The 26,480-nt window shown below is 35.3% G+C and overlaps 1 protein-coding gene across 1 annotated transcript in view; it reads left to right on the top strand.

Moving 5' to 3' along the window:
- Positions 1-26,480, top strand: part of CDH10 (cadherin 10) — a 109,942-nt gene that overhangs the window by 29,166 nt on the left and 54,296 nt on the right. The window contains exons 2-4 of the mRNA XM_028492832.1: positions 23,713-24,007; positions 25,543-25,662; positions 26,094-26,261. Coding sequence (XP_028348633.1) covers positions 23,713-24,007; positions 25,543-25,662; positions 26,094-26,261 — 583 coding nt within the window. The remainder of the gene's footprint in view (positions 1-23,712; positions 24,008-25,542; positions 25,663-26,093; positions 26,262-26,480) is intronic.

Genomic DNA, 26,480 nt, shown 5'->3' with positions numbered 1-26,480 from the left:
GATCAGAGCAGAAATAAATGAAATAGAAACAAAACAATAGCAAAGATCAATAAAACTAAAAGCTGGTTCTTTGAGAAGGTAAACAAAATTGATAAACCATTAGCCAGACTTATCAAGAAAAAGAGGGAGAGGACTCAAATCAATAAACTTAGAAATGGAAAAGGAGAAGTTACAACAGATACTGAAGAAATACAAAGCATCCTAAGAGACTACTACAAGCAACTCTATGCCAATAAAATGGACAACCTGGAAGAAATGGACAAATTCTTAGAAAGGTATAACCTGCCAAGACTGAACCAGGAAGAAACAGAAAATACGAACAGACCAATCACAAGTACAATATCACTGATGAATATAGATGCAAAAATCCTCAACAAAATACTAGCAAACAGAATCCAACAACACATTAAAAGGATCATACACCATGATCAAGTGGGATTTATCCCAGGGATGCAAGGATTCTCCAATATATGCAAATCAATCAATGGGATACACCATATTAACCAATTGAAGAATAAAAACCATATGATCATCTCAATAGATGCAGAAAAAGCTTTTGACAAAATTCAACATCCATTTATGGTAAAAACTCTCCAGAAAGTGGGCATAGAGGGAACCTACCTCAACATAATAAAGGCCATATATGACAAACCCACCAAAAAAAACCCCAAAAACTTATCAACTTGGTTTTAAATCATTTCAAATATGAAAGCATATATAAAAATATTTTTGCAAACAACTCTAGAAAACAAGTGAATGTGTATGAATTATCAATTTGTAATAATAATAAGAAATTATGTTCAATTGTTAATAGATTGTCATACATACTGTCATTCATTGATCTCTATTATAGACCAGTGGGCTGCTTTGTAATAAAGATGTATTAAATATTCTATTAAATTGTATTAATATTTTAAATCTATTCCTTATAATTTTCTATTCATTAAATTTAAAAAATCATCCAAGTAATTACTATTTAATAGGTAGTTCAATCGAAATATTTTTTTAACCATTAGTGGTTAAGGGACCTTTCAGAGATTTTTCAGTAAGGATGGAGCATAGTGATTTTAATTAAACCTTATGAAAAAGACCTCTTGAGCTAATCATACAAAACAACTACTACATTTTGTAGATTTTAAATATCCTTGAAATTTGGAGATTCTACAGCAAAAAAATAAAAAATTAACACAACTTCACAGTTATATTTTATTTAATGCAGTAAGTCCCCTACATGCGAGGGAGCTCCATTCCAAGAGTAAGTTCATAAGTCCAATTAGTTCATAAGTCCAACAAAGTTAACCTAGGTACCCAGCTAACACAATTGGCTATGTAGTACTGTATTGTAATAGGTTTATAATACTTTTCACACAAATAATACATAGAAAACAAACACAAAAAGTAAAGTACTACAGTAAAGTACACAAAAGCACAACCACTTGTAGAGGATGCACACACGTGACAATGTACGCCGGACACATGAACTAACTTATGTGATTGGACATGTGAATAACACGATCACATTTGTGAAAGTTCGCAACTTGAAGATTCATATGTAGGGGACTTACTGTAATGTAAGTTAAACCACAATTATTTGTGTAGCAATTAGAGCCTACAGTTTTAATTTGGCTCAGTACAATTGGACCTTTTTTTTAAAGGCAGGTTTCCTTTAACATGGTAGCCTCATCACTCTTGATTATTTCCTTTCCCACATAAAGAAGAAAAATGATATGTATAGATAAGAAGCACAGGGAACAATCTGATGAGATTTCAGATGAACAAAAATTATGAAGATTTTACGAGCAACTAAAAGTGCAGTGGGTCACGGTGATAGGTCCACCCATCAACAGAATAGACGTGGACATTAATGAGAGTAGTATGGGAGAAAGCTGAGATCAAAGTGAGTATTATTTGGAAGTGAGTATTATTTTCAACTTTAATTCGTACTCATTGGTTGTTTAGTTTACCTCCTCCTCAACAATCCACCACCTTGACATCTTCTCCTTCCTACCCCTCCACCTCCCACCTCGACTAAGTATAAGCAAAACATCCAATCAGATATCTTCCTAGAAGTGATTATGGCTCTCATATTGGGTGTTACTAATACCCAGTATTTGGGTACAGTAGTGGAGATGGGAGCTTATCACCATCATGCATCTCATTTGCACAGTTTATTTTGAAGTTCTCAATCCCCATAGACAGATCCTATCCTTGTTGGAAGACAGTTTTTCATAAATCTCTCACATTTCTTCACTTTCAGGTATTAACAGCCAATTTGCTTAGGTTAATTTACATTCCAGAATAGTACAAATAGAAAATAGCTCACTCACCAACAATGTTCCATGACAGTAGATTAAAAACCTCTCCCTTTCATTCCTGATGAGGGTTAGCTTGCATCCCAAGGAAATTAAGGTAGTGCTAGAAATTCCCTTGGGGATTTCCTGTGACACAGATCCACAATACACACAGTGGGTCTCTGATGATGCTGCATCAGAGCATCCCTTGGGATCTGGGAAGCAAGGGAAACCATACAAACATGAAGCTCAAGGTGCCTGCTCTGCTTACAGTAATAAACTCTCTAAATCAATTTTGGCTCATTGTGTCTTTAGTGGACAAATCTATGGAAGTGGGGCAAGTCAACCTAGCAGCTGCCACCATGCACTGCTTACCAACTGCTTGGCTGCTTGACAATCCCATTTGGACAATGTGTAGTCCTCGGGGTCATTTAATAGTTAGGCTTGTAAGGAAGAAGAAAAGTCATTTAAGCTTCTCATGAACATTTTACACAAATTTAAAAGAATAACAAAATGTCACTAACACTTTAGAAAATCCCACAGCACACGGGAAAAAGAACTTCATTTAATAAATAGAACATCACTCTCTGGGGAACAAGAAATAAGTCAGAGAAAAGTAAAGAACTTTAGGATATGAAATTATATCTTCTAAGAAAGTGAAAAAAAGTAGGACATTTTTGTAAAAAGACTTACTTGAAACAAAAATTTTATTTCAAATTATAAATAATCAAAGCAGATTTAAAACTTGTATCTGACTCAAACACTCAAAGATTAATCCAGAATGTCTAATAAGCTTCTCATAGAAAATGTAGAAAAAGAGGAAGAAAAGGAAGGAGAGAGACAGAAAGAGAGAGAGAAATCAGAAAATGTAGAGATAATCAAATATTAAACAATATAATATTTTTTCCCAAAGCTGAGGAAAAACATCAATGATCAGACTGAAAGGACTCCATAAAACATTAAAGTGAAGGAGCTTAATTTCTAGAATTATTACCACAAGCCTTTAAAAATACAAGGACAAGATCTTCAGTGTAAATACTGTATAACCAGATTTTTTTTTTTTTTACTATAACCAAATGAAAATCAGGTTCTGAGTAGACTTTTCAATTACAATGTTTGGTGTTAAAAGAATGTCACAATTTCTAAAATTTTCTGAGAGAAAAATTATTTGTAACATAACATTATATATCTAGTTAAAGTATCAGTCAAGACATTTGAAGAAAGCTGTTACTATAAATCACAGAAAAATAGGGAGAAAAAGCAGTTTGAAGGAATTAGAGAATATGTAGTGAAAAAAACTCATAAACAAGCACCAGTTTCCAGGTATGTAGGGTTAATATATATTAATATATAATTCAATATTAATTGACGTATGTTTCACTGATAAAATAAAATAGATTAACTTTCTGGCTAGCCATTGCTGCCTAACACCATAAAATTTAATGACTTACCACAACAACGGTGATTTTATTATTTGGTATAGTTCCTGTGGTTCAGGATGTTGGGAAGGACTTGGGTGGGCTGGACCTTTCTCTCTCTCTCTGTTAGTCTCTGTGTTTCTCCATGTGGTCTCTTCTCTACTCTGAGGGGTTCCTCAGAGTCTAGTAGCTTCAGAACAGCTGGACTGCTTACTCAGTGGCTCAGGGGTATAGTCCAAGTGTTACACCTCACAAAGCAGATGTCTCTTCACATTTTCTGACTCAGTCTCGAAAATCATGTATCATCACCTTGGCCACATTCTGTCTATTACAAGATACAAGAGGTGAGGAACTAGATTCTACCTATTGTTGGGGCTTCAAGAAGAGGGCTATTGGGCACTTCCTCTTGATTAGGGAGTAGCAAGTTCTTGGAATAGGATATAGAATGGAAATATTGTTGCAATCACCTGTGGAAAATACTATCTGTTACATACAAATATTTTTTTAAATGAATTTACATAGAAGAAAAAAATTGTATTTGCAATTTAAAGGTATGATAAATATAAAAATCTCAATATATGATGTGGAGAATAACATTCAGAACGTAAGTTAGAAAGTAAAGCAAGAAGGCAAAGAGATGGAAAATCAGAGCTAAAGGATAATGAAATTAAAGAGAAAAACATTGAGGATCAATATCTGAATAATAAGAGTTCCAGAACAAGAAAAATGGAAGAGAGGGCATATCAATGAAAAATTCATTAGAATATTCTAGAATAGAATGGTATGGGATTGAAGAATGAAAAGACCTAGTGTGTAACCTGCAATTTTGATAGAAATATACAAACACCAAAGAACGATACCATGCATTTTCAGAAATCTGTACAAACAAAAGATTCTACAAGCTCCCAGAGAAAAATAGATCCATGGGTCTTATAAAAAGATCAGGCATCAGAAAGACTGCAGATTTCTTAACAGCAATATTAATATGAAGAAGATGATGGAGTATTGTATTCCATATCCTCAAGAAAAATAATATCCAGCCTTGACTTCTTTGTCCAACAAGAGAATACATGTACAATTCAGTATTTGGATTTCACATCAAAAATCAGAGTGAAAAACAACCAAAAAAAGAAAACATACTAAAGACTGGAGAGGCAAACGATTCTGATGAAGAAAAATCAGAGGCTAACAGTTGTAAGCAAAGTTTGAATCTCAAACAGTTCCTTTTGGAACATGTCAGAAGGTTCTGGGAGATTGTCTTCAGAAAGATGAAAGCTGTTTAATGTTAGCAGCTTGAGAGGAAATTAAGGCAGTTGTGGAAGAGTTTGTGGTTGAATTAAAGAAAAAAAAAACACAGAAAATGAAGAATTTAGACAATTTGTGTTTGTGAAGAAAGGAGAAAGTAAGTGGGGTCAAAGATATTGTGTTGGAAAGGAAAATTAATCATGTGGGGCTGGAGGAATAGAACCAAAATCAACTCTGTGTTTTTAAAAGTCTACCTTAATTATATTTACAAAGAAAGTTTGAAACTAATATTTAGGGTAAGAAAACATTTCCCTTCTTCTCTCCTAGGATCTTTGGCCTAATTACTAAATTGACATATAACAGATTAACAAGAGAAAAACAAGTTTAATTTTGGACGTACCAGAGTCCTAAAGATATGAGGCTCACAGATGTGACCGAAGCAAACAGCTTTTATACTTTTTAGACAAAGAAACAATAATTTGTGAAGAACTGGCAAAAACAAAGGGGCTTGGGCTCTGGGTAGTAAATTAATGAAGAAGTAACAAGGTTTGTTTACGTAGCCTTCTTGGTCCTGAATTTCTTATCTCTGGCAGTAAGGATGCCTTCTACCCTCCAGGTTCAGGGAGGGCAGCCTTCACGTGGGGGATTTATTTCTAGCTTTCAGGGGGACAAAGGAGGGCTCGAGTGTCCTTCTTGCAAAAACTGTTTCTTGAGTAACTTTAATTCAGAATAATCAATATACCAAAGTGACATATTTGGGAGCAGCCTGTCCTGAACCCCATCAGGCCCCTCCTCTGAAACTTCCCTGGAAGTTTCACATATTTAAAGCTTAGCTGATGACTGTGGAGAAGAGAATTGGTTTAGTAGCTGAATGGTAAGGGATCTGCAAAGGGAGAAAAGAACATAGATTAAAATGAGAAAGAAAAAACAAAAAGGATCAAATGGAAGCACATTTCCTCACACCCCATTAAACCAGCTTCCCAATCCCAGGAATAGATCAGTCCAATAAACTGGCTCTGCTTCATTTATCTGATGGAAAGTGTTAATCTTATCTTTCAACAGATGTAAGTTAGATACTGTTTGTCCCGTTTGAATTAACAGAAGCAGCATTTTCCCCCATAATTCCCTCCTTGCTGGGCAGTCAGTGTATCTATTATGGGCATGTTGATTTGGAGTTCAGCGGAGGCTAAGCTGTTCACTGCTGACTGGAGCAGTGCTGAAGTTCACATAGTGGTATTGAACTCTGGTTCTGTTACTGTAGAAAGTTTTAAGATCGTCTTTTCCAATGCGTGAGTTCCAAACCTTGGGAATAAGGTCCTCAACACTACAAAGAACTTGGATTGTTGATACACAAGCAGATTTTCTATGATTTCTCATCTAATCCATTTATGTGGCATGCCTTTATGGACAAAGGAGCTCAAGTTTGTAATTTGGCTGGTATTTAAGGTAGAGTTTTCTGGTGGCAGAAAAAGCTAAGTATCTGAGTCCATAACATCCTGACCATTTAGGTGGGAACCTTTTACATATCTTATTGCCACATAAGATAAAAAGACCAGTGTGCTTCAAAAGCAAGGTCAGAGTGGAATCTATAATTTCCTAGATCAGGGGATTCCATGCTACTAGTAAAATTAACATCCGCATATCTCTACTTTCCATGTACTCCTGTCAGTTTATAAGAGCAGAACAAGTTGTGGGATATTTGATAGAGGAGGCCTGCAGTTTGGCTTTGGCAACTATAAAGCTTAGTTTTGTCATCTGGCCAAGTTCATCCAGATTTTTGGTCTATCCATGTATAGTTTGGGGTATTAGACAGTCTAATCATAGGAGCAGCTGAGACACCCCAAGTCGTGCAAGGGTGATTTGGCATTTGGTGATTTGGCAAACATCTGTGCCATAAAAGGTAGTGCTGGAGTCACTTTTCATCTCCTTGATAGGTTTGAATATGCCGTCCATGGAATCAAGCCACAGAGTTTGACTGCAATATTGCCCTGATATGTCACCAGGAAAGGTCCAGTGGCACATCTGTTTTCAATCAAGTGAAAAGATTTCACCTATTGTCTTTATCAGGGCAAGGAACAGTCCTTGAGTTTCTAGAGAGGTTTTCCTGGGCCCAAGTAACTCACTAGAAGAAGAGGCAGACTGATGGGATACCATACCCTGTTCCTCCACCTTCCATACTGGAAGGAATGAAAAATAGTTCATATTCTTTGCACTATAGATGCTGACATAACCAACAGTCAGCTTGATTAGTTAATATGATCAGGGTTTGGTGAACTGGCATAAGGGAGTGTTTGGTTTGCCCCTGACCTGTTGAAAAAGTAAGTGTTAATAAGAGCAAGACATAGGTTGAAAGAGAGCCCTTGTGGAAGCGTAGAGGGACAGTAGATAGAAACAAGCAACCTCTAGTCAGCCTTCTAATAAATGATTAATTAATGCAGAAGAAAAAAAGTGTTCATTAATAAGAAAAAGTGCTTTTTCTTTGTTTTATTTATTTTTTTGGTTTGTGTATGGGGAGTCTTTAAAGGTGGGGAATAGGTAGAAGTGAAGTTTCTTGATCCCTGATCTAGGGGAAAGTTGTCTACTTCATAATGCCATCTGCTTCTGGAGACTGGGAATTGGCTCTGGAAAAGCTTTACTTTGAGATCCATCATGTGTAGGGATTGTCTCCCAATTGTCAGGTGATATGGGGGTTTTTTTGGTGTGGCTTGTCTGAATCCAGGAGGAGTTTTCTTTTATTTTGTTGGCAGACTAGGTGGTTAGCAATACCTTGTAAGGTCCTTCCCAGCTGGTTGACAGTGAGTGTTTTCCTCTAAAGACCTTGATGTACACCTGGTCTCCTGGTTGAGATGGATGGAAGCCTTGTCAATCGGTGGAGATCATGCCCCTTGTCACTCGGTGGAGCTCATGCCCCTTTCACCTGTTGGCAGTATGCTCCAAGATACTAGTTAGTTCTATTAGCTGGTCACTGCAGGTCTGATGCTGGTCTTCTATTAGCATCAGATCATTCATGTAAATTCCCACAATATTCACTTAACCCAGGAATAGAAGGTTTAGTGATGCCAGTAAGCATAAAAATTTAGACATACAAAGGACTTTAGGAAAGATCTGTCATGAAACTGGACTTAAATAGCCAGAAGCATTACTCCTGGCACTTATAAAATTCCAAAATACTCCAAATAGGTGACATGGATTAACCCCTTTTGAAATAATGTTTGGACACCTGATGCCACAGGGTCTAACTGGCATGAGAAATAGAGGATGTATCTGAGAGGCAAAAGATTGTCTTAAAATCCCATTAGTTTCACGACAGTAAAGATGAAAAGGTTTGTCAAAATTAGGTAAGCTGAGAGCTAGGGGTGGGGATAATGTTAATTTTAAGGCTTCAAATGGGGTTAATGCCTCTGAAACTCAGGAAATTGGCTCTGGGTGGTGTCTGGCAGGAGGGCATCAGAGGTTTGGCAAGGGCAGAAAAATCAAGAATCCATTGGCTGTAGTAACAAGTTGCTGCTAGAAATTTATGTAACTTTTTTCGTTTGGGGGAGAGGGATGGACAAAATTGTCTCAAGGAGCTTTGGGGTGAGCATTTGAATGTCCCGTATCTCAATCTCATGTCCTTAGTGGATAACACTTGTTTGTACCCATCGAAGTTTAGTTCCAGAGGCTTTATAGACTTGTCCGACCAGTGCCCTTAGGTCTCTAGAGACCAAACAATGAGTCCCACAAATTCAGATGGAAAAAGTGAGCTAGATATCAAAACAAATATAAAATTATACTGAAGGGCAACTATATGTCCTTAATAAATGGAGATATATAAACATTTTTTTCTTTAAGGGAGTAACATAAATGTGCTTTAATTTTTGTTTTATTTTGATGGAACAGAAGGGAAACAAGAATTCTGTTTTGGATCTGTTAAATGTGAAATATCAATAAGCCAGCCCATTGAAGATGTCAGCTAGACAGCTGCATATTTAGAGCTGAAGTTGAGGGGAGAGGATTGGGTTACATATATACATTTGGAGGTCATTGTCACATACATTTCATTTAAAGGAAATGAAAGTTGAGTTTTAGAAGGGAGCTGAATAGGAACAAAATGTACAGCCCCAAAATTTACCTCATTGGCTTATTGATTATTTTAAGCTGGTTGTTTTTAAGAAACAGCAGAAACAAGTGAAGCTTTGAAAACCGAGTACAAGTCACCCCCACTCAGCATATTTCTGAAGCCGGGAAAATTCTGAGGGGCTGAGGTGGGCCCATTTTTCCTGGTTTGTCATAGTGGTGCTGAGGAGTTCCCTTACATACCAGGTGAGGAATTCTTTCTTCAGATGTTTGGCAGATTTATGCTTCAAAGTTTCTTTATAAAAGACCTTAAGCTTTCAGAAATATACAGTCTGTCAACATGAAACCACTGTGGATATGAGCTTGTAGTTTCAGTGAGGTATTAAAGCACCTAAGAGATCAGCAATCAGAGATTAGTATGGTAATTATTATAGCCCCCCAGCCCAGGTATCCGAAGAAGCTGAAACTTGCCACGTTAACTTCAGGACCCATGGAAAGGTCCCAGAAATTTTTATTTAATTGACTTAGGGTGTGGTACAGGCATCAGGGTTTTTAAAAGCTCCATCAGGTATTTCTGCTGTGCAGCTAAGGCTCTGGAGATATACACAGTTTTTGAGAACAGGAGGTGTTCATGTTTAAGATGATACTCTCTCCCATTTAATCTGTAAATTCATTGCCATTCCAATCAGATTTTTAGCAAGACTTTTGTTCTTTATTTTTTAGTAGAAAGTAACATGCTGATGTAAAACTACATGTGGTAAGGACCAAGAACCCTCAAGACAATTTTTTAAAAGACAGATAAGAAAGGGTACTTATTTGAATGGGTTTTAACAATCATTGCAGAGCTTCAGAAATTGAATGTGTTATTAGTAATAATGCTATATTTGTGACAATAGACAGATGGCACAAAATAGAAGGCTCTAAAGTGTACCCATGGTTATATAGAAATTTTTGTTTGTCTCTCATCCCTCTGGAAATGTCCTGAGACCCAGGCCAGCCGTCATTCCCTGGCGGCCATCTTGGAACCTGCAGCATGTCAGTGAGCGGCCAAAACCTTTCTCAGGGGCTCTCCAGTCCTGCCTCTGGACCTCACCTCACCATGATCCAGGAGGAACAACCTAGGCCCGGATCAGGCCTGTGCTGCCTGGGGTGGCTGGCAACATGTGGCTCATCCTGGGGTGCAGTCCAGTGGCAGCCTGCCTGGCTCTGGGGGTTTGGAGACTGTCGGGCAGAGAGGTGGGCCCCAAGGATGAGGCAGCTTCTGGGGACTGGATGTCTATGGCCCAGCATGATCCAGGGGTACCACATCCATCATGGGCTTCTAGACGCCAAAGGCCATGAGGGAGAGTTGACCAGGACAATGCTGAAGACCAGGCCAGTGGCCAGGTTGTTGAGGTTGTACTTGACGAGGAAGATGAGTACCGTGCCCATTCAGGTCTGCAGCACTAGGAAGTTGGAGAAGGTGACAAATAAATAAATAATAAAACACACCTGTGCTTATATAGAAAAATTTTAGATGAGTTGGAATTAAGATCAATGGTTTAATAAATATCTGTTGTAAATCCTTACTAGAAAAAGTTGATCTGTTCCTAACACCACACATACACACACTCTCAACACACACACACACACACACACATATACACACACACATATACACACAACAATGTGTGTATATGGTAAAAGTGAGCTACGTGTCAAAGAAAAGCTTTAAAAATATTAAAAGTGAACAGATTATATGAAAACATAAGTATGACTTTGGGTTAGGTAATAATTCTTGAATAAGGTACAAAAAGGAATAAGCATAAAATAAATTATTGATAAATTTAACTATATTGAAATGAAACATTCTCTAGGACAAAAGAAACTATTACCTATGTTAAAAGAAACATCCCAGACTAAAAGAAGAAACATGCAATGATATAACAACAGATTATTAATATTCAGATATATCAAGAATTTCTCACAAATTGAGAAGAAAATGACAGAGCGAGAGAAACAAAGGGAAAAAACATACGAAAGCACAAAAGTGAAACACAAAATCACCTAGAAATATTAAGCGAGGAAGTGTGTATCATTCAAAGAAATAGCAAGTGCTAAAGCGAGAGGTAGAAATAAACTTAGCATGTTCAAGAAATAGGAAGGTCAGTGTGAGTTCAGGTGGTTAAAGGGAGAATGGAAAGAGTTGAGGCCAGCATGACAGGCCAGGACTACATCACAATGAATGTTGTAAATGAGGGTAAGGCGTTGTTTAGACTGTGTTCTAAATGTAATGGGGGGCTTCCCTGGTGGCGCAGTGGTTGAGAGTCCGCCTGCCGATTCAGGGGTTACGGGTTCGTGCCCCGGTCCGGGAGGATCCCACATGCCGCGGAGCGGCTGGGCCCGTGAGCCATGGCCGCTGGGCCTGTGCGTCCGGAGCCTGTGCTCCGCAACGGGAGAGGCCACAACAGTGAGAGGTCCGCGTACGGCCAAAAAAATAAAATAAAATAAAATAAATGTAATGGGAAGCCACAGGTGGATTTTGAGCAGAGTAGTGGCTGTACCGATCTGCATTTTTAAATGATCACTCTGGCTAGTGGGTGGAGAGTAACCATAGAAGGATGGAAATAGAGGTGGGGAGACTGGGTGGAAACTTAAGGATGGAAATAGAGATGGGGAGACTAGGTGGAAACTTAAGTGACAGATTACAGTGCCTTGTATTGGAATGACAGCAGTGGAGGCTGTGAGAAGCAGTTGGAAATACAATGAAGTCCAAAAGATTTGCTTATGGAATAAATAGAGTTGGTGGGGGGGTGGAAATCAATGGCCCCTAGGATTTTAGTTTGAAAAACTGGCTTGATAAACATGCAGTTTACTAAAATAAGAGTTGATTTGTGGGAAAGGTGGAGATGAAGCATTCTGTTTAGGACAAGTGCTATTACTCACATTGCAAAAATATAAAATATTGAAGGAAAAGAAGCACACAGACTACAAGATGATGATATGTATAAAGATGTAAGGAAAGGAATGAAAGGGCAGAGAAGGCTTCGACTAATGAATTACAGTTTATTTTAACTTTATTTTCTTTCTTAAAGCAAAAAGATCCAACATAAATTTGCAAAATATTGACATTTATGGAACTCTGGCACTCACTTGTTTGTTTTATTATTCTCTGTATTTCTTTATATTCCATTATATTGGCATCCATTTCCTTTGGGAATTATAGCCAGATTTACAAGCCTAGCGTTGTAGTGGGTGAATTTGGTGGGGTCCGATGGAAGGTGGGAAGACATCAAGATAAATTATGCTAACTTTGTACTGAGGAATAATAATCATACAGAAAAGTGTGCATATCAAAACTGCACATTTCAATGTATTTTCACAAACCAGTTTAAATATAGAATCCTTTAAAATTTTATTCCCTCTTCTTTATTTCTAGTATGTTATTGTCATGTACTTTATTCCAGCATCCAAAGATATTACTATTATTGTTTTGTATATTCAGTAATTATTTATATTTACCACATAATTATAGTTCTGGTGTTTTCATTCCCTTCACAAATTTTATTTGGGATCATTTTCTTCTGTGAAAACTCCAATTTAATATTCCTTTTACTGAATACCTATTGGGGTAAATACCCTTAGTTTTTGTCCCAAAACATACTTATTTCAACTTCCTTTGAGAAGCCTATTTTTGCACAGTGTAGAATTTCATGTAGCTCATTATTTTCCATCACTGCTTTAAGATGTCTTTCCATCATGCTTTGGCTTCCATCATATCTTTTCAGAAACAGGCAATCAGACTAATACTTGCTGTTTTGAAGTTAATGTATCTATTTTGTTCCCAAATACTTTTACAGTTTTCTCTATGTTTTCAAATTTCAAAAATATGACTATAATGGGATTATTTGTTGTTTTACTTTTATTTATCCTTTTGGAGTTTCTCAGATCTTACTGAATCTGTTTCTTGGTATCTTTCATCAGTTTTTTAAAATTCTTACCCATTTTTTCCTTCAAATATAATTTGCATTCCTTTCTCCTTTCTTTCTGGGAATCCAATTTCATGTGTGTTGCAACTTTTGATTCTGTTTCACAGGCATCCAGTGATCTTATTTATTTTTTCTCATAATTTTTTCTCTCTGCATTTCAGGTTTGTACTTTCTATATACCTAACTCCTTGATGGCAATCTCTGCTTACCTTTCAACAGACTAACCTTGTGTTTTACTATATATCCAATCTGCTGTAAAAACTGTCCATAGATTTATGAATGTCAGGAATTGTATTTTTGATTTAGAATGTTCTTTTGATTGTTTTCTCAATCTCCATTTTTCATCTGCTCTTTCCACTTATTCCTTACATTTTCAAATATATTATGCACAGTTATCTTTCAATTTTGTCTGCTAAACACAATATGTTAATCATATACAGTCTTTATTCTGTTTTTACTCTCATATTGGTTATATGATCTTGCCTTTTTGCATGAATAGTAACTTTTCCTACCATACATTATGTATAATGGGTTATTTTTCACTGGAAAGAATTTTTTGATTGTTTTTTGGATTATTTGCTTATCATCTGTGATCATTAATTTTATGTGTCAACTTAACTAGGACATGGTGACCAGTTGTTTGGTCAAACACTAATCTAGATGTTGCTATGGAGGCTTTTTTTTTTTTTAGATGTGATTAACCTTTATAATCAGTAAACTATAATTAAAGCAGATTGCTCTCCATAACGTGGGTGGGCCTCATCCAATCAACTGAAGACCTTAAGAGCAAAACATGAAGTTTCCCAAAGAAAAATGACTTCTGCCTCAAAACTGTAACAAAGAAACCCAGCCTGAGTTTCTAGCTTACTGGCCTGCCCTGTGGATTTATGACTCAAAATTGCAACATCTACTCTTACAAATTTTGAGATCGCTGTCCTTCCCGATGGATTTCAGACTTTGTATCTTCCACAGCCCATGAGCCAATTCCTTAAAATTCTCCAAACAATACATAGATATATAGAAAAATAGATGGATATATATATATAATATATATTAAAATATAGATTTCCTATTGGTTCTGTTTCTTTGGTTAGAAGGCAAATGATATATCACTACAGTTCAATCAAGGATTGAGGAAGATCAGATTGAATTGCCATTTGGTAAGCCTACGTCTACCACTGTTTATCCCTTTACCAAGAAGGTGAACCCTCCAAGTGAGAGTGGGTCCTGTCTCTTTTGCCCCCCAATTCCTCAGGATATTTAATTTTGCCCTTCAGAAATTCTCAGTTTAGATCTTTAATTGTTTGCCTGATGCTCCTTCAACAATTGACAGAATTCTCCAGGAGGCAATAATCTGTATGTTTTGCCACTTTGCATGAAGAACAACACATTTCTTGCTTTCTTTTCTCTCTGGCAGTGACCATTTTTCAAGGGACCAAGTCTGTGGGTCTGTATTTTTAGCCTATAGAGGCACTAAGAATTGTTGAACACTCTTAGGTGCAAAGTCCCTGTAGATCCTCAGGTTCAGTCTGACATTCCCTGGAGGGCTTTCACATTTCACCTCCTCATGAGTCTTTTTTTTTTTGAACCTAAGAACCACCAGTCTCTGGGAATGTGACAATTACATTCTAGCTTTCAGAAGCTTTCAGCCTGGCCCTTAGCCATCTACAGACTCATAATTCAACAAATGTTTTATGGAAAGACTGGCAATGCATTTGAGGACCTTCACTTCCCCAGTATTTTCACTCCACTACCATGTGAACTCTAAACTCTTTTCTGACTTCTTTTATTCCAGAAGTACTTTCCTCTTGGGACAATCACAGATTCTTACCTCCAAACCCAGGCTCGGAACTGGCAAAACTGGGGAAAAAGTAGCTGCAAGTCCTCTGTTCACCTCTGAACAATCCTCTCCTCCCAGGTTTTAATCCATTCAGTTCCTATTGTTTACACAGCAATTTGGCCTTAGAAATGTGATTTTTTCTTTTTCTGTAGTCCAGCTGGATGTCCTATATGTTGTCAGTGGGAATGTCATCCTGCTATTATTACCTAACTACCTTATCCTACTCTTAATTAAATTACAGACGTCTACAATGACTTACCATATGGTTTTAGAGATAAATTTGGATTTGCATTTCTATCCCTGGCTCTTCACTGAAAAATGTAAATATGTCTCCTGGTAATCCATGTATATATCATATATATATCATATATATATGATATATATATATGATACATATATGATATATATATATATCATATCCCACTGATACCATCTCATAGTTAACTGGAATTTCTAGCTAATTTATAGCCCCAATCTTTTTCAGTATGAAGAATAAGATTTTATTTATGTACATTTATACTTTCAATGTAGAGTAATCGCTGATCCCCACTTTTCATTATGGACTTCTAATTCCATTTCACTCCATTCAGAAGAATTTCACTTCTTTCCAAAGAAGTAGCACAAAATGAGCTCTTTATTCCTCATGTCTGTGGTATTTGACTCTGATGTCCATTTCCTTTTACAAGTAAATAATTCCTTATTATGTACTGTGAAATGTTAGGAGTCCATAAGAATAGAAAACTCAGTTCTCATCCTCAAAATATATTTGTAGTTCCATAAAGACTTATGAAAATAATAATTCAAAATTTGAAGTGGTTATAAAATTTTATATGTATATGCATATATATAATACCTATATACACATTCATACAAACAGACGTACATGATAATTGGGGCACTAAGGAAAGAGAGGTCAATTCAGCCTTACAAAGGAGTTTGAAAAAATGCCTCATATAGGAGATAAGATATAAATAGGATCTTTATCGATGAGTAAGAATTTTCAGGGTGGATAAATCAAGGTAGTGAGGAAGGACACAAGTTGTAGGGGCATGATATTGTCAGATAAGTTTGGGGGCTAGGTTTCCTCATTTGATGAAGATATGAACGTTCCTCCACCAAATGAGCAATCCCCCTTCATAAGGAGAACATCTACCTTGATTTCTCAATTCCTTTTGTATGTGTGTGTGTGTGAGTATGTGGAAAAACATATAAAATCTACCTAGAATAGAAGATTTTAATTTAGTGGTCTAGGGCTATATTTGTACTCCCTGATACCGCATATTAACATTCTTTTTGTATTTTACACACATGCACAATTTGGAGGGGGGGTAGCATTCATAGCCCTTTTTCAGACTCCCATTTTATTCAGTGTCTTAAAAAAATCTAACAGATATAAAGATCCAAACCTCTTTTCATTTTCCCTGTCTTGACCATAACCCCTAGAGACAGCAGGCAGCTGCCTAGTACTTCTCCTTGGGCATCCAATTATGTACTTGTCAGTCTACAGTTTTCAAGATAGAAGCATCTTTATGAATAAGACTTAGAAACCCAACAGCTTCAAATACTTCCTCTGTAGGAAAATCTCTGAAACTTCTAAGTCCTAAAATGGCACACAGAATTCTCATTACCCTCCTCAATTTAGTTTAGTTCAATCCGATTCAAAAAATGCTTATTTAAATAAACTCCTTCAGTGAATACATATTCCTAGCCCTCTCCTTCCTTTCATACCTCCTATCATTATACCTTTCTTGATTAAAAGAAGGAAGGAAAGATTCTCAGCTGCCTGTGAAGCCCATAAAAAGGAGATGATCACCCTTTATTTTTTTCTTCTCTGATTTCTGTAGACCTTATTAATCAAAAATGAATCTCTTGATTTAAAATATTTTGCATTTACTTAACAATTTTTAGACATGTATTTACACATACTCCCATATTATAAATATAAGATGCTTAAGAAGACTTCAAGTTGTAGGGAAAATAAGGTGTGAAATGTTCAATGTCATTTTCACACTGCAAGGGAACACTCTGCATAATTTAGTGATCTTCAAAACTATAGAAGAAAGATGCCAGGCTTCTAAAAGAATATGAACCTTCTCTAAAATATTTCCCCAATAACTCTCTTTGGAAAGGAAAACTAATACAATAATTAGAAAGAATGTGTCTACTGTGTATTATGCATACCATTTATGGTCATGAAGCAGATAATGCCCTATAAAACTGTGTGTATGGAAAACTTAAATAAATGCCTTCAATGTAGTCTTGGTATCTTTACAGTACCAGAAAAGAAATGTACGAGTTGAGACACTGTAAGATGTGAATTAGCAGCAGTCCTAGCAGGAGATGTCTTTAGAATTTTATAGCACGCTCTGCTAAGAAGTCTGACCTGCTGCAGGGTCTTGAGTAATTCCTAACAGAGTCTAAGAAAACCCCCCAAACTGCAGGATGATCCAAGATTGGACTCATCAATCGGGGTGGCCCAGAAGCACAAGGCCAATTTTCAGTAAGCTGCACTCTCAGAAGACCAAACAGGAAGAGGAATCTCTAGCTTTTGAATCTAGACGCCCCCTGGAGTTTGTACTCCTGGGGGAGATCTCCAGAGAACTCTGCCAAATGTGGAAAACAAACCACTTGATTTTTTTGGCCAGACACTAAATTAAACAGACAACATGGCCCATCAATCATTTAATCCTCTATACTTGCTTCTGGTCCCAGAAAGAAATTGTTCAGAAAATTGTTTATTAATCTAAGTCATATATATGGGGTATTTTTAAATTACTGTAGTTGTTTTTACAGTCCATTCCGTTGATAGATAAGCTTTATTTCTCCTCTCCATTTCTATTTTTGAAGAGAAAATTGTTTCACTAGGATTGATAAAAACTGATGTATATTTTTCTATATCATTAATATTAAAATAATGCTCCGTCTTACTCTGTAAATGTCACACACTCCAATTCAAGACTCCCCCCCGCCTTTTTTCCCCTAGTCTCAACAAAATGAGTAGCTACTTATTTATTTCTGACCAGATTGTGTTTATTTGCTTTAACATGCTTTCAGCTGTTTTCTGGTGCTAGACCATCTTCACTGGTATTTTTTTATTGGATGCAAACTTAAAGTTACTTGATTCAATGCCTTATTTTCCATTTGATATTATGTTACTCACTAGAGCAATTAGAGCAAAATACTAATGATGATGGTACCAGAATAGTATAGCATATTAGCCACATTCTGGATTTTAAATATATATATATATATATATATAGACTATATTGGCTGTTTGAAAGAACAGCAGGCATAAAATTATCACTGTACATTAGAAAATCTATTCAACAATTTCTGATATTCTGAAGTTAATGAACACACACAAACAAGAAATTGTTAAACTCAGATAGTGTATCTTATAGTCCTTTGGATTCATTTATCAAAATGTATCCTTCAAAGAACTAGTCTAACCATTATAAATACAATCTTAATATAATTCTACAAATATAATTCTAATTTTCTCTACTGTCTTTTCCCAGTGTTGGGGATCAAACCAAATACCAACGATGACCAATATCTAAAAGTGTATCAGTATTCTGAATGAGACGGAATCTCACACAGCAACATAATTTCCTCTGAACTAGTAATCAGACTTTTACTGGCAGTATTGATAGATATGTTTTTTTACGTTTTAAAACTTGTTCATTTTTCTTCCAGCCAAGGGGGAAAGTATAAGGTAAAATCTTTTATCAGTTATCCTTTTGGTAACAAATTACTTAAATTCCCTGTACTTCATAGATCAATACTTTGATTGCTTTTATAGTATTTCCAAACTTAATGTGAGAAGCTGAAAAATAAAAATGAACTGATATTAAGAAGTAAAAGTTCCACCAACAAAGCACCGATCCTCAAGTGTAATCTTAATTTAACTCCCGTGTGATAAAAAATTGATTGGATCTCAGTTTCTTCCTCTTAAAAGTAAAGATGGCCTTAGACTATATAAGCCAAAAGACCCCTTTTAGCTTACAAACTTCATTTTAGACAAATATATTAAAATGAATGCTTTACATGAAATGTTATAAAAACCTGCCACATTTAAAATTACTAGGCTTTCATTAAATAATTCGTTGTTAAAATATTTATTTAAATTCAGTGGATTGTTTAGTTTTAATTATTAAACTAATCAATATAAGCAAATGAGTTATAACTAACCACATCCAAATTTAAAAAGTTAAATAATAGGAAAATGACTTTTAAATGTGCAGCATAGTACCAGTTGTTCTGTTTTCATTAATTGTCATGTACCTTGCCATGTCCTTTATCTGCTTGTGAATTTACAAGGAACACAGCAGGTTGTGAATTTTTAATAGGCTTTCCTCAAGGAAAGAAAAGGTCAGTATTAACATAAAATTCTTCTTAAGGATTTGTGGCCCAAATGTTTCACACAGGAAAACAGGGGTTACTGAGGAACTAAAGCCACAATAATCTGATATTTTTTTCTATGTTTAAAGAAACCTTAATATCTCACATAATAAAATAGCACAAGGTCAAATCAATATAAAATTTATTTCAGAGTAGGTGCTTTAAATTATTTAGCACTTGATCCATAATCCCACTTCTTAATAACACAAACAACTGATTTCAGTTAATTAAATATTTAATAAATCCAAGTATTGATAACTAATATCCAAATGAAAAAAGGAAGAGTAGTGAGAAAGCTACACTTATAAGGACTAACCCCTGTCTGATCATTGCTTAGTAAATGAGTTGGAATGTAAAATAAAATTTTATCACACACACAAGGAATGAAGGCGAGAGACAATACCAGGGTAAGGAGGGAAGAGTATGCAAAAGAAGAAATAATTACAATAATAAAGAGAAACTTGAAAAAGAGAGAGGGAGCTTAGGCGGAGGACTATAATTAAAGAACTCTGTCCATTGGTCTCTTTCTGTAACTTTTAGAAAATCAACATCATCATCATAGCCCTTAGTAGTTAACTCTGTCTCCCATCAGGTTCATCTAGGGCAGAAAGCAACTTCCCAAGTCTTAGGACATCTAGAAATGCATGTCTCTGCCTCATAGTACATATCTATTGCAGTCTCTTTACTTGTCCAATTCTCAAATATGTTTATTTAAAATAATATTTCAATAAACATAGACTAATGTCAAGCCCCCAAATATGGTCATTTTTGTCCTTTTATTCTAGTGTTAGTGTTCCACTGTTTCCCTCTGTAAGAAAAAAAAATGCTTTTTCTTTTCTTTTATGCAGGCTCTCACAGTTCAAGAAAAAATTATTATGTCTGGTTTCTTAAAAGCAACACATAAATTCATAGATCTAATTTGTTTCTCTTAATTATGAGAAGATAGAAATCCTTTCATTTCCAACTCACGAAACCAACAGTCCAGTTTCCAACCCTCATCTCTTTGATTCCCAACTATCATGTTCAATTTTCTAATACAATGGAAACTGCCACTCTATGTGGTCCAATTACAAGATTTAATTTTCACTCTCTGTAGTATAAGTGAAGGTAAAAATCCTGCTGTGATTCATATTCCAAAACTGAGCTTTATAAAAATTAAAATCTCACTCTACTAGCAACTTTTTTTTTTGCATGTCTAACCGATTAGAAGAGCAGAACTGGTCTTAATCATTCCCATCTTGTCTTGTTTCCTTCTCCACTCTGAATCTACCTCCTATATTCATCCAGTGTCCTTTATGAGGTGTAAAATTTGTAAAATGCAAAAAAAAATTCCCAGGTTTTAACCTCTACTCATTCTTTATCACATAACTTACGTGATATATGCTTAAGGAAATCCTCACTCATTCCTGTAGGCTAGTTTAGGGACTATCCTGTGAATTTCCATTACACACTGTGTTTGAATCTTCCATAGCACTAGGATGGAATTGTTCATTTACTTTTATAACTACCTGATTTTTATGAGAGTAAATAAATATTTCTCAATTAAAATTGTTGAATGAATAGACAATAAGCATCATAATGGTCTAGTACAAATCACAAAATTATATGATCAGATGATTGATAATATCAATAATCTTTCCTTGAACTATTTTGATTCCCAGACAGAAGAAGAAATATGCAATGCTTATATCTGTCATTTGGAAAATTGCCACATTATTGTACATTTATATAATTGGAAAGTTTTCCAGCAACTATGTGCATTTTCAGTTACTAAAAATCTTCAGTCTTGTGACTTTTTGAGAGTAATTCCCTGGACAACACAATCATATGTTACGTCTGAGAGCTGTTTAGTTAAAAGCAGATACTTCTTGTTCCTCAACCTTACTTTGTTGTTTATGAATAGATAAAAATGAAATAAAAAATTATTTTTTACCTGACTTCTATATCTTTTTCTCCAAAGTACGTATCCATTTGGAGTTTTTTTCCTATTATATCTGTAATACTGAGTTATTTATCCAAAAATCAGAAAAATGGAGTTTGATCCAAATTTAATGGCTAAATGATGATTATTACAAACCATTAACAAAAATATAGACTGCTTTTGTAAACCCAGAAGTTGTATATAATATATTGTATTACCTATATATTGTATTACCTAACCAGTAATAAAATATATTGGGGAGGGGGTTAAATATTTATTTAATTTAAACATTTTTGATATCCACATAAAAATGTTTTCACAGCCAAGTTCATTGATATAAGCTCCTATAAAGAAAAAGAAACTTTCAAATAAAGAAACAAAATTCTACTTTAAAGAGAATATAATCAGTGTAATACTTCTACAGGTAAATAAATAAAACTTTTTGTTGATTTAAATAATCTAAAGCGCAAAAGTCAAACCTACTTAGATAAATATCTAACTCTATAATATTTTGTATAGTGGAAGGATATTGTCTCCAGTTTTTATTTTTCTAGGCTACAAGTCAGTATGCCTATTCCAATTTATGACTATATTTTGTATGAATATTTAAAAAGATAACATGCTACAAATGAACTTATTTACAAAACAGAAACAGACTTACAGACATATAAAACAAACTTATTACCAAAGGGGAAGGAGGAAGAGGGATAAATTAGGAGTATGGGGTTAACAGATACACATTACTGTATATAAAATACATAAACAATGAGGGTTTACTGTATAGCACAGGAAACTATATTCAATATCTTGTAATAACCTATAATGGAAAAGAATTTAAAAAAAGAATATATAACAAAATCACTTTGCTGTATACCTGAAACTAACACAATATTGTAAAACTATACCTCAAATTTAAAAAAGACAACATGTGCATGATGATATCTAAGTTATAATACATGCTTTATCAAAACTTGGAAAATCTACACATTCTTTTTCTACTTCTTATCAGATAAAAAGCAAAATAAAAATTTTAAAGCATAATCTCTTACTGCAAATAAGGAAACATGATCTTAGCATTAAAAAAATATATTTATTGGTGTGGTGGTACAATTAGAGAAAAACTTACAATCCTTGTGTTTTACAAAGCCATGCTCTGTTCCTCCTATGGCTAAGTCTCTCCCTCAGGGTATGAATTCCATGACAGGCAAGGGGATATTCACATCTGGAACCCACACATCCATTTCCAGATGATCCTTGAAGTATATGGGACCCATTATTCCCTGCCCAGACATCCTTGAACTTGCTTCTAGATCCTGGAGAGTCTCTTCTCCAAGTCAGTCTACCAACGGCCAGATTTACCCATTATTATATGTACCCTTAATCCTGAGGGCTGGCCTAGTGTGCATCTGTTAAAAAATGATATACAATCACCCCTCCACATCTGTGGGCTCAGTGTCTGTAGATTCAGCCAACCGCAGTTGGTAAACATAGTGCACAATCCATGGGCGGTTGAATACATGGATGCTGAACCCATGGATACTGAGGGCTGACTGCACTATGCCATTTTATGTAAGGGATTCAAGCATCCTCAGATTTTGGCATCCACAGGGGTCTTGGATCCCCCGCAGATACCACAGGGCAATTGTAGATGGAATTTGCCCATGACACATGGGCTCCTGGACAAGCATTAGCACTGGGATGGGATGTGGACTAGGCTGATATATCCACATGAATGCATGCCAAGCTCTTTGACATGATGACTAGATTGTGGAAGATTAGTGTTGTGGGCATAAGCAAGGAGGCAAGAAAAAGGCTTGCCCTACATTGCATTTTTTCTACACAGAACTTGTTGTTTGCAGTTGTTAAGAAGACAGATTTGACAAGGTAGGAGACTAGATAGAGCATATTTTATTTTATAGTTTATTAATTTGATTTATACCTTTAAAATATATAGGCAGGTGTTATATAGACATCTATTTGTACTCTTGCTCTGAACCCCACAGATATTTCTGGGGCAGTTGTCATTCATGTGAATCAGAGAATGATGGGTAGGATTTCTAACATAGAAGCCATGTCTCATGCAACTTTTCCTGTCTTACAGTTCTTAAAATATTGCCAATTCCCCAACAGAAATACAATAATTAATAATAAGTTTATAGGAAATAAATTTCTTGCATAATAGGAGAGTAAAAGAATTTTCCACTCACAGAAAGAGATGAGAGAAGCAATGTTTACACCAGCATATCAAGACTAATGACTTATGTCTTTGTCAGGAGTTTTTTGCCTACGGAAATGGTTATTTACCAAGCAAAGCAAAGAAAGGAGCTGTGTTTGGTTTATTTTTATTACTTTTTTACATTTAGAATAAAAATCACACTGATATGTAAAAGGCTAGTCCTATTGTTTAAAGTATATAGATGAGTGTGATCATACTTATTGAACTCTCCTTTCAAGAACTAAGATAACTGACCCCATTTTTCAAAGATGTGGCTTGAGAGACCTTCTTTGAATTCCTTCTGCATTATGTATCTTTAGACATTATCATGGATATGCTCATTTTTATTCCCCCTAGCTTCATTCAGACCAAGATAAAGGAGATGGATCCCTCAAATATATTTTATCTGGAGATGGAGCTGGTACTCTTTTCATTATTGATGAAAAAACAGGTGACATTCATGCCACAAGAAGAATTGATAGGGAAGAAAAGGCCTTTTATACTCTACGCGCACAAGCTATTAACAGAAGAACTTTGAGGCCAGTAGAACCGGAGTCTGAGTTTGTGATCAAAATCCATGATATCAATGACAATGAGCCAACGTTCCCAGAGGAAATTTATACTGCGAGTGTTCCCGAAATGTCTGTTGTAGGTAAGTTCATTTACAGTGTTTATGACGGTATTCAAAAAGTATAAAAAGTAATTATCAAGAAATTCTTAAAATATTATGATCAATTACTTGAAATCATATTTGATTCCCTGCTAACAGTACATGTTTAATTTTCTGAATTATGAAACGAGTCAGGAAAAAAAAGGATTAATGCATTTCTCACTTCCTATGGGTTTGTAAGTTTCTACAATACAATAAATAGACACTTCCTTCAAAAATCCAAGAAAATACCATTGACCTTCAGTAGAAAACTATGAAAATGCAAATTTTTGTCACGTGGATTTGGAGAACAGCTGTGTAAAGTCCTGACTCCAAATATATTATAAGTACACTTAGAACACCATAAATGTAATCTAGAGTCTACATATATACTCTAGGCATAATTTGCCTAAAGAGTTTGTCTGGATTATCTAGATGTTATGAACATTGGAATTAATTAGATTTTCTATTACTTCATATTAAATATTTTAAAACATCCTTTCAATTTAGCCATTATATATAAAACTCTGCTGATATAAATCTCTTATTCAGATAAACCAGTTGAAAATCAACAGCTAATCACAAACTGATACAGAATTTAAAGTTAGGTTGCAGTAGCAGTAAGACAGAAGGTGTGAAAAAACTGGAAGTATAACATTCAAGAAAACAGAATTCCTTTTTCAGTGTAAATAAATGGAAGGTGTATTTGTAGGCAAAGAAACTTAGAATTGATTTCATGTTTTTGCTAAATAGAGAACCACAGAAAATTAAACATCAAAAAACAGTAACATTTTTCGAGATAACGTATTTGGATTTAGTAGAATAGATCATTTCTCAAACGTGGGAGAAGTATAAACTGATGAAACAATTCTGAAACATTTTTTTCCTTGTAACAATTTTAATAGAAAATTTCCCACTGCAGTTCTCAAAAGCATTGTTCAGAGATTATTATTTAATATTTACTTCGCTAAATCCCAAGGACTTCTGGCAATCACCTTAATATAAAGCCCTTTTATATATTTTGAACTTTATTAAATAGCTTCTAATGGTTCTTGGGACTTGGGATCATCTTGGATTGTTTCTAAATTTAGAATTTAATCTATTCATAACATCGTATTCTAGAACAGATGTTAATTATTTTTATAGTTAATTAGTGGAGAGAGAGAAAAAAGAGCATACTTACTCCTTTGTGATTAGATATGCCCTTTACACAAAACAAATCTATTATGTGAAAATGAATTTAAATATCAAACCCGAGCATTTGTAAAGTGTCTGCATTTATTATAATCTGTTACACTGTAGCATTGTCTATTGCATGCATGAAAATACACCTGTTGGCTAAATAAATTATGTTGTTGAATTCAAAGTTTACCTATAATACGCTATATATATATATAATTTTCATCTAAATTATATATGAATGGTTCTTTAAGAGGTCATTATTAAAGCCAAAAATAATTGAAGTCTTCCATGAAAACCAGTGCTTTTGCTCCTCCTTCTGGTACTGTGCAGAACTAAGCTGAATTTGGATACTTCAGGTACTTCTGTGGTGCAAGTCACAGCTACAGATGCCGATGACCCTTCCTATGGGAACAGCGCCAGAGTCATTTACAGCATACTTCAAGGGCAGCCATATTTCTCTGTGGAACCTGAAACAGGTCAGGAATCATGAATCAGTGTTTGTTCATTTAGCAGTCTTTATGATCTTTATAAGAAAAAAAAATGGTGGGAAAATAAGAACAAAATCCTAACAGTAATACTCACAGAAGAGTGATGATGCCACAGTCAAAGAACTCAGAGTTGAATGATCGAGCGAGCTAATGGGAATATACCTGCTTTTATGTTTTTGCATCTGGGTTTAGGGCACTAGATAGCACATACGATATTCTTTAGGAAATAGAAAAACAACACAAACCGGCAAATATTTACATAGAATCACTTTTACAATTTCTAGACAATAAAAATTAATAGCGAAAGCATTTTCATCTTTCAAAAATCACTACTATTTTGGATTTACAATTTGTGAGCTTAATCAACTAATAATTGAGATTTTAATGAGCATAATAAAAGTTTTTCCATTTTCTTCAAGGTATCATCAGGACTGCTTTACCAAACATGAACAGAGAAAACAGGGAGCAATATCAAGTGGTAATCCAGGCCAAAGACATGGGTGGCCAGATGGGAGGCTTATCGGGGACCACCACGGTCAACATCACGCTGACAGACGTCAATGACAATCCACCGCGCTTCCCCCAGAGTAAGCTGTCTTTAATGGTGTTTCTGCAGGGCAAAAGCTTTAGAGTAAAAAAAGAAAAGAGGAGAAAAAGCAATTGTCAATCATTTTATTTAAAACAGACCAAAAATGTGCTACAAAAATGAAGAAAAGGGCTTCCCTGGTGGCGCAGTGGTTGAGAATCCGCCTGCCGATGCAGGGGACACGGGTTCGTGCCCCGGTCCGGGAAGATCCCACGTGCCG

This window comes from Physeter macrocephalus, chromosome 8 (genome assembly GCF_002837175.3).
Source record: "Physeter macrocephalus isolate SW-GA chromosome 8, ASM283717v5, whole genome shotgun sequence".
NCBI lineage: Eukaryota > Metazoa > Chordata > Mammalia > Artiodactyla > Physeteridae > Physeter > Physeter macrocephalus.
Note: the sequence above shows the minus strand (reverse complement) of the source record. Positions and strands in the feature narration are given on the sequence as shown.